The sequence below is a fragment of the Haliotis rubra genome, unplaced genomic scaffold, assembly GCF_003918875.1.
Source record: "Haliotis rubra isolate DU_JTF1 unplaced genomic scaffold, ASM391887v1 Scf76, whole genome shotgun sequence".
NCBI classification, from domain to species: Eukaryota; Metazoa; Mollusca; class Gastropoda; order Lepetellida; family Haliotidae; genus Haliotis; species Haliotis rubra.
The window spans coordinates 1,410,531-1,425,977 of NW_025767479.1; the positions used below are offsets into that span (position 1 = coordinate 1,410,531).

Below are 15,447 nucleotides of genomic sequence, written 5' to 3' on the forward strand. Positions count from 1 at the left end.
GGGGAATATCTAACTACTGTATTGGCAAACACGGTATAATCTTTCTAAGAAAGACTTAAATCTGAAATTTAATACATGACATGAATCAAACTTGTTTGGTCTGACCCGAGGCTATTATAAAGTTTAATATATCAATAAATATTAGTACGATATATATAAATCGATAATATAAACATATCTGCAGTCAGTAATTCGTGTTTCTTTTGACAAGTTAAATTGCATTTAAATGTGAATCTATTATGAACTGCATAAACGAAAGATCACTGGTCGATACAGATTGACCTATGGTCAAAGGGAGATAACCCCGAAAGTGACGGTCACGGAGAGGTTGTGGCATGCAAATGATCAAACTCGTAAACTGGGTCACAGTGAATGATGTTTCACGAACAATGACAACATATTCTTGGTTCGAATACGCCAATCTTTTTAATGGGCCAGTGGAATCAAGGAGCAGTATTTGTGATAATGTCTCAGCAATAACGGTGCTACTTCCCTTCAACCGTTCATCAACAAGATTGGCGAGCCATATTTTGTTCTTTGAACTCTTTTCGTGTAAATCCTGTCAACATCGATTTTACTATATGCCGAAGAAATCTATTTATACAAGCCCAAATTCCGACATTATATAACTTATTCAGAAAACAGATGTCTCATTCAATTCAGGGGTCACTGGTCGTCCAGTAGTCTAATGTATGACAGTCATGTGTGCTGGTCCTGTGTTCGAATCCCAGGTTCGCCCCGGGATTGTTTATGCTAGGTTTGTTAACACCATGCACGGGTTCGTGTGCTTCATCACGTGATATACTTCGGATTTTCTCTGACATCAAGCGGACATTACCGTGATCGAGGTACCAGTAACTACAAAACATTAAGCTCAAAGCAACGGTAACTAAACAGTTACTCACTCACTCTCAGATGCCTACTCATATTTTTGGAATTCTTGTAGGTGTGGAAACATAAATATTTTTGCATAATAACAGCAGTTGCAGAAGCACAGATAGATCTTTTCCTCGTGAGTTACAGTGCTATACGCATGCATGAAACTGACGCGCAACAGAAGAAACAATGACACTTAATTAATTGAAGGTTCAATTTGACAAAACGTAATTTACAAATGTTTTCTAAACTTGATGCTGTGAAATACTCATAAAGTGATCACAATCATAATTGAGAACCGTTATAAACAGATTTGTTAAATTATTTTATACAGTGAAACCAAGTTAATCCGAACGTGATTGGAATGACATCACAAACTACACCTAATTTATTTAACCATTTATTTTGAACAAAAAAGCGGTACTACGCTATGTCTGTCTGCATGCATGAACATACACAGATAAAACTGTAACATGTAGGATTGTACGACAACAAATGTGAACTTCCTTTTACGTGTGCTGCACACAAGTGTGTATATTATTCACTGAATATATCATCGTGTTATGGACCCGTGAAGATCCGGGTTAGACCTGGGCCCCGTTTCACAAAGCTCTCGTAGCGCTACGACTGTCGTTAGTCTTTGTTACAGTATAGGAGGTGCGAATGCTACGAGAAAAGTTACGAGATCTTAGGCCTACGAGAGCTTTGTTAAACGGGACCCTGGTCTTCAGCAACCCATGCTTGTCGTAAGAGGCGATCAGGATGGTCAGGATGTCCCAATTGCGTAGATCTATCTATCGATTCTCATGCTGTTGATCACTTGATTGTCAAGTCCAGACTCGACTATTTAGAGACTCCCGCCATATAGCTGGAATATTGCTGAGTGCGGCGTAAAACAATAACCAATCCAAACCAAACCAATCTTCGTGTTATTGGTTTGCGGACGCCATACGTCATTGTCTCAATTATCAAGTGAACAATTGTGAAACATGCCTCTAACCTATTAAAGTCAACTTTATCTTAAACACAAACCATCGTCCAAGCATTTGCAATTCCTGCGTGTCACAACTCGCCTCGTAATAGCGCGAGTTCAAAAACTGACGACCCGACGATGTAATAATAATCCCTACGTATATATAATGAAGGACTGACTTACTAGATTTTCAGAAAACTGTCGAGGGGACATTTTACGTAAATTTATTACGAAATTTGTAATAGAATTAAGTTTTTAAAACGAGAGACCCTTTTACAGTATAAGTGAGTGAGTGAGTTTGGTTTTACGCCGTATTTAGCAATATTCCCGCAATATCACGGCGGGGGAACAAGAAATACAGTAAAAGGATAATACAAAAGCATATGTATAATCAGATGCACTTCTCGTTGATTGCCTATAACTGCATGATAGTACGAAGCTCTTCGCCTGATAAGCCCATAAATGATTATGCACATTTTGACAGTTGCTGGGCTGAAAAGGCATAGTGGAGCTTACATTCCATGTGAATATTTACAGACACGTTCATTTTCTTTTACCATTAAGCCTATGATGTTATGTTCCACATCATGATCTACATTATAGAAAATAAGTTGCCTTTGGTTTTACATAACATGCACGTAGGCCTAAGAGTTGATTGTTTGATGACGTTATGACGTCACATATAATGGTCCAATGACGTACGTATCAAACCTTGAGAATTCCACTATTTCTCATAATATGATTATGGATATTGAAGGTGCTACATGCTTGATATCGGATATGAATGAAGAAAGGAGTTATGAGAAATCTATACTGACTCTATGGCAAAATCTCACCAAAGACCATATACAGATATGGTATCTGCTTTCGTACATTACATCACTGTATAAATACAATACTGGTTCTTTTGACGATTAATACATCATATATTCTTTCTTTATAAAAGTACTGTATATAAGGTACCAAAACCCTTTACGTAGTATTTGATTGGACAATTGAACTAGACCATCCAATAGAAAAATTTGTTACAAAGTACACAGTATTGAATTTTTGCGTCACATCCGGGTTTTGTTTCGAGTTAGTAAAGCAAGATGGCGACGACGGGAGAAATTTCTTCGTCTGAAAGCCCTAATTCTACCTCGCAAGCTATGACAGATCGACTGATGCTTCTTTACCCCGCAGTGAACGAGGATGACACTCCGATACCCCGCTCATGGAGCCCAAAAGATAAATACAATTACATCGGCCTTTCTCAAAATAATCTGCGTGTTCATTACAAAGGTATAGTCACAAATTCGACATTTAGTGTTACTCAATAAACAGCTGATAATGCGACTGTGTGTATGTAGTTGAAAATGTGAACATAGTTAATACAATACACTAAGTATTAGTCAGAATTGAATGTTTTTCCATCTGTAATTTCTTACAGCCAGTATAGGTCTGTGAAATACTGATTTCCGCGTCGGTCTTTACGATACATTGGGCTAAGGGTATAATTGATTCATGGGCTTGTTTAGACATATTGACAACTGTAGTGAATGGTTCATGGATATTTTTCATTTCATCAGTAGGATTTCTGGTTCATATAAAGATAACTGTAACCTGCTCACCTGATATGATACCATATAGCCATTATTGATTAATAAGCCGTCAGGTCTATGTCATTATATAGTCATTAAATGAAGGAGTCGCCCAAAGAACAAAACTGTTAAGTTGATTGTCTGTATTTATGTAGCCTGTGCCTTGTGAATAAACATACAGGTTGAGAAATTCCTTGTATCAGATTGCCAGCTGCATGGTTGAATTTGTTATTGGACAGTTAGAACAAGTGCATGTTGCCTGAAGGGGACATCTTCTATCTCATGTTTTTAGCATGGAAACCAAGAATGATTATAATTATATGGCCCCAGTGATTTTATTCAAGGAAACGGGACATATAATTGATACATTATGACCATATGAATGAGTGTAATTCACAGTATGGTTCAGCTCATTTGAAATGGTATGCACATAGTTTGAAGATGATAAAAAATATCATTTTTGTTTTGACTAATGAATTCCACATATCACACTGTGATTTCTTTTAACTACTAGTATATGATTTAAGTGTGCCAAGTTGAACAGGTGAAAAGCAATACATATCTATCTATCCTTGTAAGTTATGGCATGTCTAGAAGGAACTTAGTTAAGTGGTACTTAAGATGGACCTTGAGCTAGACAATTGTTACTTGTATACTTACCTGCCTATTTTGTGTTTATGTATTTTAGGGGTGGGCAAGACCCCAAAGGATGCTGCAAGCGTGCGTGCTACCCACCATATTCCTGCAGCATGTGGAATATACTACTTTGAAGTGAAAATAATCAGCAAAGGCAGAGATGGGTAAGTGTTTTATTTTACATTTTGATATTTGAAAATGGTACATCAAGAAAATCACTTAAACTGGTATAGACCACACAAACTTCACACAACCGATAATTCTGTAACCGTGGTAACTGTCTAGGTTACTCTTTGTCTTCAGCATCCCACAAGACTAAGAGGTAACTACAGGTTCTGGTGAATCAGATGGTTAGGCTTGCTGACATCACATTGCATAGGTTGATACTCATGACATTAATCACTGGATTGTTTGGTCCAGACATGGTTCCTAACATACCCGTGAAGGTCCGGGTTAGAATGAACCCATGCTTGTCATAAGAGGCGACTAACGGGATCGAGTGGTCAGGCTCGCTGACTTGGTTGACACATGTCATCGGTTCCCAATTGCGCAGATTGATGCTCAAGCTGTTGATCACTGGATTGTCTGGTCCAGACTCGATTATTTACAGACCGCCGCCATATAGCTGGAATATTGCTGAGTGCAGCGTAAAACTATACTCACTCCCTCACACTGATTCCTAGCAAGTCACTTCACATGTCTAGAATTGTGCAGAGTTAAACAACAGACTGAAAAAAAATACAGAGTATTCAACAATAGAAAAATTATACATTATTTTGATATGCAACCTGTGTCCATGATGATTGATATAGCTATGCATGGTTGTGAAAAATGAATCAGTGTCTTTTCGTTCTAAAGGTCATTTCTAAGTGAAAGATTTTGGTAATGTGAGGATATGGGGCGCAGTGGGTGAGCTGGCTAAGGAGCCAGGCTAGTGATCCAGCAAGGTTGAGGTGTCGGGATCGAGCCCACCTGTGACCGGGTGTAAAAACCTTGGAGTCAACTTTGTGTGCAGACTCTTTCAGTGTTGTCACAACCCCTAGTGTACAGTACACAACCCTGTGCACTAATAAGATCCCACGAATCCATTGGTATTTGACCAGATGGTGGCCACATGAATACGTGCAAACACCTAGTTGCGGGTACAGCAACATGCAGTGAACATGACTATGCGTCCCAGTCCACCCAGCTGTGAATGGGTACCTCGTTAGTATGAGAAAGCCACAATAACTCGGTGCGTCTAGTGGCTGCAAGAGTTGTATACTTCCCAGGGAGTTGAGATTGATAATGCTATGTGCCGTTGAGATTGACATCCAATGGTCGAGGGAAAAAATACCAGCGCCTTGAGCATGCACCAGTGCGTGGATATGTGCGCTATATAAATATCCTATAATAATCATAAATAATATTTATCTAATCAATTGTTCTTAAGGAAGTCGCTTTCATCTCAACTATTGACCATAGGGATTATGGAAAGTAGTATTTCGTGTACTGTGGGGATTGATTTCAACAGTGCAGTCACATGTCCTTTGAAACCTTTTACTGATTTAATCATTCATGACATGTGGATCAGAGTGAGTAATAATGGGCAGAAGTAGATTAAAACTAAAAGTAGCCATAATTACAAACTAGTTGTTATGGAGGATATCTCAGCCAGTGGTCTAGGTTTGATGTCGAGAGTTTCCTTCCTTGGGCATCACAGAATCCTCTGATCCTGAGTTTGAATCCCATCTTCACACATTTGTTGGTCTCACCTTGCTACCTGTGTCACTTTGTTTTTTCTTTCCTCGTTATGCTGAGTAGTTTTGACAACTGAATATTGTTCAAAATAGTTTTAACCTTTTGACAATGTTTGATGTGATGTCAGTTATCTGCACCTGCCACAACAGAGTTGGTTAGCCAGGATTTTATTGAAGACCACATAGATCTAAGTTGAACACAAATATATAGTCAATGAACAGACAGTCCAGTGATTAACATAGTGAGCATTGATCTACGCATTTGGGATATTAAGATGTGTGTCAAAACATGTCAGCGAAGCTGATCACACAATGGTAATAGTCACCTCTTACAACAAGGATGTGTTGCGGAAGACCAATACTAACCCGATCTCTTGCTGGAATATTGCTGAAAGTGGGGTAAAAATCTCATTGACACCTTGTTTTGTCAGCACCACACAGGCTCATTGGTTTTATCAAAATGTGGGACTACCTCTGGAAAGTCTATGCTTACATTTGTAGAAATATTATAAGGCAAAGTTAATCAGGTGAAGCAAAGTGGAGCAATGGTGGAGACTTGGTGGATTGGTGATTGTATTTATAAGACTCTCTTGAGAGTTCTGTGACTTCCATGCCACCTCACACAGAAGCATAGCTTACAGACGGTGTCTCCTCGGCATGTGACTTTGTCTGAAACATGTCTCTGTTCAGCAATAAATGGGTACCTTGAAGGATGAGACAGTAAGGTGCCTGGTAACCTCAGGGTCCGATTGTAAATTCCTGTACACCTTGCTAATGATCCGTGTAATTCATGAGCATCATATTACCAAATGCCAAGACAGCCCAGTGATCGGTTGAATGGGTGCCAGTGTTTGTCAGAAGGAGTCTTGTTTCTGTGATTTGTGCCTTTCTTCAACCATGTTTGACTATAAATTGCATAATTTTCAACCAGGAGATTCTTTGGGGGAATTAGTGACCTAATTAATCAGATGGTCCGACTCGATGACTTGTTTAATTGTATGTTGTTGTACCCTGACAGTGCTTATTACTAATATTAGTGCTGCTGATGTCAGTCACTGGATTGTCTAGTCCAGACTTGATTATTTAGAGACCGCTGCCATATGATATCGCTGGAATATTGCTGAGGGCAGCGTTAAACAACAAACATAATTATCCCCCGCCGCGCGTTTAGCGCGAAGCGAGGGATATAGTATTAGGCTCCGTCCGTACATACGAATTGGAATATCTTAAGAGCCGTTCTCTAGATTCTTTTCATATTTGGTACCTAGGTTCATCACAGTATAAGAAAGGTCCAAGTCAGGTTTGGTGACCTTGACCTTCATTTCAAGGTCACAAAGGGGCTTTAACGTTTTACCTGCATGTTAAGCTATCTCAAGAACCGTTCACTGGAGTTTCTTCATATTCAATACCAAACTTTATCTAGGGAAGGCCAAGGCCCAGTCGATTTCGTGACCTTCACATAATTTTCAAGGTCATGGCGACAATTTGAAGATTTCAGCATGTAAGCCTGCATGTTAAGCTATCTCAAGAACCGTTCACTGGAGTTTCTTCATATTTGACACCAAGCTTCATCCAGGGAAAGCGCAGGGCCCAGTCGATTTTGGTGACCTTCACTTAATTTTCAAGGTCACAGAGACACTTTGAAGATTGTTAAATTGCATGTTAAGATAGCATGTTAAATTGCATGTTAAGATAGTCAGTAAGATATCGAAAAAAATATTCATTGGATTTTCTTCATATTTGGCACCAAGCTTCATATAGGGAAGGCGCAGGACCCAGTCAATTTTGGTGACCTTCACTTAATTTTCAAGGTCATGATGACACATTGAAGATTTCAGCATATTAGCCTGCATGTTAAGCTTGTCAGCGAGATATCTCAAGAACCGTTCACTGGATTTTCTTCATGTTTGACACCAAGCTTCATATAGGGAAGGTGCAGGGCCCAATTGATTTTGGTGACCTTTACGAAAATTTTCAAGGTCACAGCGACACTTTGAAAATTTCAGTATGTTAAGATTGTCAGCAAGATGTCTCAAGAACGGTTCACTGGATTTTCTTCATAGACTGTCAAGACTTCTCATGAATGTTTTTTGATACCCAATTTCTCTATTACTATTTTTGGCATATTTCATACACCACGACATTCATGTAAAGGTCAAAGTGAGTCTTGAAAATATTTGTGTGTTTGAACAGCTACAGAGCAAGATATCAAGAGAGGTTGACTGGTCATGTTTTTGTTGACATTTAACTTCATCTTAATCTACGACCTTCACTTTCATTACTCTTTAAGTTTGATTGATAATTTGTGGTGGGGTTTATGTCACCTTAGTGACAACTGCTTGTTATAATAAATATAATTTTCAGCAGTTTTAACAATTGCAGGTGTCATGACAACCTGTGTTGTCATGCTAATAGAAGACTAAGTGAAACATTTTATTCTAAAATCTCTCTCTAAAAAGCTTGATAAGCATTACAATTTGCATGCAAGGAGGTTGTCACTGACAATTAAATAAAAAAAGTTAGAGGTTGCATATTTAAATTATTACCAACAGGGTTGATTTGAATGTAAAGAAAAATCATGTAGAGCAGTAATTTAAATTCTGTTTGTTACGGATCATTTTGCCAGGTGTACAATCCTAGAAATATAAAGTTAAATGGTTAATACTCCTTAAGAAGTTCATATTGTGGGGTATCAGATGAGCTAGATTGTAACCATCCTTCGTATTGAAAGTCAGTAATGAAAAATATTTGGGAACTGTCCACTGCCTTATGTTTGTTTTGAGCATGTCTCAAAAGGCACAATTCTAAGAATAGCAGTGGAATGAAATTTAGCTGTGAGAGAAATCCTGAAATGTTTGAGTGAGGATAGGTGGCAATGGCAACATCACTTTGGAAATGAAGCAGTCTTTCGTGAATGTGTTCAAGATAAAATGTAGATTCATGTGTATTATCGCTGATACTTTTGCACTTCTGTATATATCATCATTCCATTTCTCTTGTCTAGATTCATTCTCATAGTGCCCAGATCAACTTGTATAGTTCATATATCAACATGCATGATATACACTCTCTTGTTGACAGTGATGCTTTACACAGTATGCCTGTCTTGATGGAAGAGTTGCCGAGTCATGTATGGGCATACCTCAAGCCTGTTTAAATACGACTGGCCATACTTAGTCTCTGAATGTATGTAATTTTGATAGAAACAAATAATTCCTTTTAAATGGAAAAGGTGCCCCAGTGAGATGGGAGATTCAGAATCTGAACCAAAGGAAATCCAGACTTGCTTCTTTTAGGACTTTAGCAGTGTGGAAAGTGCTGGGCTGAAGGAAAATAATGCAGTTCATGGACTTGTGAGACTAGTAACTGGCTTGTACAGCTGTAGAAATTCAGTTTTGTAGAGATGTCCTGATGACTAGTTTGAACCCTATTTCACTGGTCCTCAGAATTAACCAAATGCTGCTTGCGCTAGTCATAATGCTTTATATGTTATTTTTTTGGTCAGGTTTAGTCTGTCCAAGCTTGAACCGTTGAAAACTGGCTCAGATATTGGATGTTTGCTTGTCCTCAACACAGTTTAATGGCCTTGGACTAGCGTGGATTGCCAAGGCTGAGTTTAACTGTTTGATGAATGAATATCCGGATAAGTAGATATTTTGGTGAGGCCCTTGTAGGCAAGTGGACTGTATATGAGTGATTAAAATATGTTCTAAAGCATGACATTTACTAGTGGTGGGACCCATTTGCTATGCAGAGTTGCCTCCCTTAGGCGTGCCAGGCACCTATGATCGTGAATGACACAAGGGTTTTGTTTCCTACATTTAAATACTTTTGAAGGAAATTTCGTTTTTTTTTATTGAGCCTCTTTGCTAATACCATATATATGTTCACACGGGGAATTACGTTGTATGATGTTTTAGTGGAATATTGATAGTTTGGATATGAAGTTAATTATTGATGCTGAAGTAGCCAGGTGAGAATTCCTCATCATTCAAATACTTGTGGTGCAAACTTTTAGCATGTTAAAGATCCAGGACTGATACTACTGGAATATTGCTTAAATATGTAAAACAGCATAAAGCTATATTCACGTCACATCTAATGTTCTGAGGAACGGGCAAACTTTTAGCATGTTAAAGATCCTGGACCTCTTAATTTCAAGAGGCGGTAGGGTAGCCTAGTGGTTAAAGCATTCGCTCGTCACGCCGAAGACCCGGGTTCGATTCCCAACATGGGTACAATGTGTGAAGCCCATTTCTGGTGTTCCTAGCCGTGATATTACGGGAATATTGCTAAAAGCGTTGTAAAACTAAGCTCACCCACTCACTTTTAGTTTCAGACCCTGCCAGTGTCACCTTCTGCTACAATTTAGTTTAACTTTCAGTTGGTGATTATATTTGGGGCCGGACTAGGTCATCTTGACTGCATGCACAAGTGTTACAATGACAAGAATGTATTTTGTAATGTTGGGTCATTTTGTTTCATGTAGTGTTTTCGAGAATGGTTTAGGAGGTGGATAAACCAGAATTTCAGGTTGTTCATAATTACTGAGTTGATGATAACTACTAGGATAGAAGTCTTGTGAGGTGGTTGATTTAGTTAAGTTGGAAAAATAGTTGTGTTGTCAGTCCAGGGTACTTGCATCTCACATCTCAGTGGAAATCATGCTTCTCCTTCAGGAAATCCTTTGCGGAGGTTCATTATTCGCCATCTGAAATCTTGATACTTGCCTTATTCTGCGCTTGCACTTAGACTGAACTTTATTATGGCACATCCTCTGGTATGTCAATTGCTGGATGAAGATAGAAGCTCCATAAACAAGAGTCATGGATTTTTTAATACTGTATTTACTGTAATAGTGCCCTGGGATTGTGGAAATTTCATAGAATTGGGTTTTTCATATACACAATAGATGTTGTGTTAAAAGAATTTTCATTAATGATTGAGTGGCAGTGAACAACCTAATGATGAAACTAAAATAGAATGTTTGTGCTTTTTTGTGGGGGAATATTGAAACTTATCATACCAGATGATCAATAGCGCCAAGCAGTTCTACCATAAAAAAGCTGCAACTAAGTGAGGTCGCCACTAGACTGGTGCTGGACTGACTAGAACACCTGTCACTGAACTAGGACATTAGTGAGGTGGAGGGGCTATTGTCCGTGGTGGTCAGGCCCCTATGGGTAGATGACCAGTGCCTGAACTTTGACCGTCTGAGATGGTGTAAGTAGCTTACTGAGTTAAATACTTTGGCCCTGATGAAGGTCAACGATATAAGCCTTAATTTGTGTTTGCACTTGTGGCTTAGCTTAGAAATAATCTGTGAATACACATTTTATAATTATCTAGAAATAATTTCCCTTGTATCTTTTCATCTCAAATCAACATATGAACGTGACTCACTGAAATTTGAAAATGCCTTTATGTTAATACCATGGATGACGTATATTTTTATCAACATGTCTTTGGTCATCTTGACCCTGGTTTCCTGTCATTATTTCACCATGGGTTTGATTCCCCACATGCGCTCAGTGTGTGAAGCCCATTTCTGGTGTCCCCTGTCGTGGTATTGCTGGAATATTGCTAAAAGCAACGTAAAACTAAACTCACTCACTCACTCCACTCACGTTATTACTTGACAAGTGAACTTATATGGGGTGCGGTGAGGTAGCCTAGTTGTTAATGCGTTCGCTTGTCCCACTGAAGACCAGGGTACGATTCCCCACATGGGTACAATGTGTGAAGCCCGTTTCTGGTGTTCCCTGTCGTGATATTACGGGAATATTGCTAACAGCTTACTCACTTATATGGAGTTAAGGTGATAAGAGAGTGTGAGCTGGCATTTTGCATATCATGGAGGGAATCTTGTTCATGCTATCAACCACTGTTTTTTCTATTCTGACCCCATTCTTTGCAGTCTGCGATGTTGTCGCTGTATTGCTGTATGCTGGCAATGACATGGAGAGATAAAACGCTACTTATGCTGTAATTGCTGACGAATCAGTTTTCCTGATCATGTTATTGACCTGTTATTTTGAACCAATTTTTCACATTCAACCAGCAGCTCAAGGTACCATGTAAACATGCTGAAGCATTAAATCAATATTACGTTCTTTTAGACAGGTTGAATAGCATTCTCATTACGGAGCCTATATGAATATTCATCCGATAGTGCCGACAGCCGAGTAGCGATGTTTCACGATGCCTGACATTCTAGGAAGCTGACATAATGGTCAGTGCAATATTACCTGGATTGCTCTATTGATTTTTTGAGACGTTTTCCACGAGAAAGTCAGCACTGTTGGATTGTTAATCAGTCATTTGTAAAACAGCCGAGGCGTCCAGATCGAAAACTAGCTGGCTTCTACCCATGATGCACTATTCCAGGAATACTTCAAACTCATACCTGTTCGCCATGGTTAGTACAGGTGAGAAACTGGAAGGTTAATCTTTGATCATGGGGTTCATCACGTTTAAAGATTCGAAAAACATGCCTTGACAGTATTCCGACAGATTAGAGAAACGTGTAATGGTTACTGAGACAGAAATTTAAAATTTTGTCATGGTAATTAAAATCCTAGATTCTGATTGGCCTGACAGATAGGCTTTAAGTAAAGAAGGTTAGAATGCTGTCATGTTGTTTTGGAATGGTAGATTCTGATTGGTCTGACAGCAGTATGTTATCAAATGTAACCATGATTTAGTTGGAGACCATATCACTGGAAAAAGAATTTTTGAAATTAATTGTAATTTTATGTCTCTGAACTGTTAGTTTGTTATACTGGCACATTTTTGAGAACTCAATCCTGTGCCATTATCTTCAGTTCAATTCTGTACAGTGGTTTGAACATGTAATAATTCCATAGCCATCTGTAGGTGATATGTGAATTGTAATTAATGGCTTCCTTTAAAAAAGGTGACTTGTTAAGGTAGTTGGTTGTTGCCAAGATTAAACGTAAACTGATTGCTCCCTTCGAAGAAAGGTATTAATTCAGCTGGTTGGTTATTACACCAATTACTTCTTCTCACACGTGACAAGTCCAGAGGCAGATGAGAGTTCAGAACTTTCTGCTGAAATATCTGAATTGAGGTATATCCAAAGTCTTAATCATCTTCAGGAGACAGGTGAATCTGAAGTTATTGCACCCTTTGAAGAAAGGTGACTATTTACATAGCTTGTTAATATATCAAGTACCTCTTCTCATACACTTGACCAGTCTACATGCAGGTTAGCGTTCAGAACTTTCAGCTGAAGTATCTGAATCAAAGTCTCTATTGCCGTAACTTTTAAGATTAGGGCTGTCATTAGGACATTGATGGTTAATTTTATGTAGTCATTTAATGTAACAATCATCAGCAAAGAATGCATACTCTGGCTTGTACAGTACTTTCAGAATGACTTCTCCTTCAGTCTGAAACACGAGAAGCCCTGGTACCTGTGGAATCAGGAGCAGTGTGTTATATTAGACATGCAAGTAGTGGGTATGGTAAAGTAGAGACTGGTGAAGCTCCAGCACACAGCACCAGCAACAGGCAGGCAGGCAGATTACTGACAGGTTTCAGGGCTTGTACTTTCAGCATGCTATGCAACTGGGCTGGGAAGTGTTCCTCTCCTGGCTATTTATAGTGCATAGGTCAGAGAGGAGCAAGGCTGTACACATTACCCATCTCAACAGTGCAACTTTCTGAATGGTTCTGTGCTTGATCTGTGCAGCACGGTTGTTCAGTCATTACTCATTCTTTGTGGTACTGAGACAGAGCCTAGTTTGGTTTCCTTAGATTGGCTCTCATGTTGTGTATTAGGATGAAGGATCTGTTTATGGTTGATTAAATTCATGGCAGTTGAGCATTAGTTCTTAAATCACAGATTGTGTGGCCTGTAATTAGAATTTCATTCATAGTGATTCGATAGACAGAGCTTGTTTCATTTTCTTGTTTCATCACGGTTAAAAAAATAATAATGGTATTCTGCAATTATGACCTGCTTCCGAGTCTCCATTACAGAACATGTGGTTAGTTCTTCCTGAAGTTAATTAGGAGTGCACTGGCAGACTTGTATTACTTTTGAACCCTGAATTACTATTAATCATCTTTTTGCAGCTGGTCAAGTCTTTAACCTCCTGGGCAAGCGGAGCGGTGGGGTAGCCTAGTGGTTAAAGCGTTCGCTCGTCACGCCGAAGGCCCGGGTTCGATTCCCCACATGGGTACAATTTGTGAAGCCCATTTCTGGTGTCCCCCGCCGTGATATTGCTGGAATATTGCTAAAAGCGGCTTAAAACCATACTCAGTCAGTCCTGGGCAAGCAGTCAAAACATTTACTTGTCCTAGTGAACAGTAGATTGTGTTGAATATTGCTGAGTGTGGCGTTAAACAACAAACAAACAAAAGTGTGTTATGTTGTAAGTTCAAATATAGCACAACTGAAGTAAATCAGAAGTTAAAGGAGATTGGATTTCCATGAGATTCAACCAGACAGCAGAGCTCCTTGGGCAGTGTTCACGAATGGTGTTTCAAAGTAACAGGACCCAATAGTTTCAGATGTCTGTCTGACCTATTGAAAATTTACAGGACCCATAGAATAAAATTAAATACACATTTCAGATTTAACATTTCTTATAATTGGCAGTGAAATTATTAACAAACATAAGATTTATGAACAGCTAACAAGTGTCACATGTTAATTTAACAGCTTCAGTCAAAGTCATTGTGAAAAAATATACAGTCAGACACTGGGACTGGCGGGTTGTAGACTTCTATCGGACTTCCATTGGCAAATCTGCCGGATTTGTCAGAGGTTCAGACACTATTTGTGAACACCTCATGGGAATCCGACAACACTATGATTGGCAAGGTGTGTGCAAAAAGTCGGAACCTGGAGCAAAAACAAAACTTGAATTGAGTAAAAAAGGTTTTTCCTCCAGACAACAGAATTTTGTTTACCATGTTTACAAGGGCTCACAACTCAATTGAAGTGCATGTGCAAAGGGAATTTGGGAAGGATGGCTTGGCTCTGGTTTTGTTCTTTCAATATGCATCATGTATTTGTAATCATCATGACCAAGTATGAACCTAATAATTTATAAGCTGGTGTTAACCTGCAGCAACAGAAACTGTTTTACTTCACTAGCCTTTCTGATGATAACACATTGCAAACCTTTAATGACAACTTTCTGCTAGCCCTGATACCATAGGCAGTTTGCAAGGCCCACATGACTCATGCCAGTTTCTATTTGCTGCCATGGATAATCATGTTTGAATTCTTAGGGTATTCTTACTCTGTGTAACAGGACTAGCAAACTTATGGTAAAACATTGATCCAATTTCATTAAAGGCAGCAGCTGATATAAACTTGATCTAACCTTTCACACATATAAGTTAATATACATGGTTATGTGTTTCCTTCTCTTGCTCTTCCAAGTTAAGCATGAAATTCAAGGGTCCCGTCATTGGAAAATTTTAGGTTGTAGGTTGTAAAAAGGTTCAAATATTGTTGTGTGACAAAAATTTAAAAATATTTCTTTGTGCTCTTGACTCATTTATGTGTACATAAACATGTTCTTGTTGCTGTATGGCAGACATATTGCCGGTAATGTTAAATTTTATCTCACTCACCCACACTCCCTCTGATTCAATGGGGCCTGTG

General features: G+C 38.8%; 1 protein-coding gene across 4 annotated transcripts in view; it reads left to right on the top strand.

The window, feature by feature from the left end:
* Positions 1-2,921: 2,921 nt before the first annotated feature.
* Positions 2,922-15,447, top strand: part of LOC124260278 (ran-binding protein 9-like) — a 49,648-nt gene continuing 37,122 nt past the window's right edge. For all 4 annotated transcript variants that reach the window (XM_046694539.1, XM_046694542.1, XM_046694540.1 and 1 more), the window contains exons 1-2: positions 2,922-3,130; positions 4,118-4,229. In XM_046694539.1, coding sequence (XP_046550495.1) covers positions 2,941-3,130; positions 4,118-4,229 — 302 coding nt within the window. In that variant the 5' untranslated portion in view covers positions 2,922-2,940. The remainder of the gene's footprint in view (positions 3,131-4,117; positions 4,230-15,447) is intronic.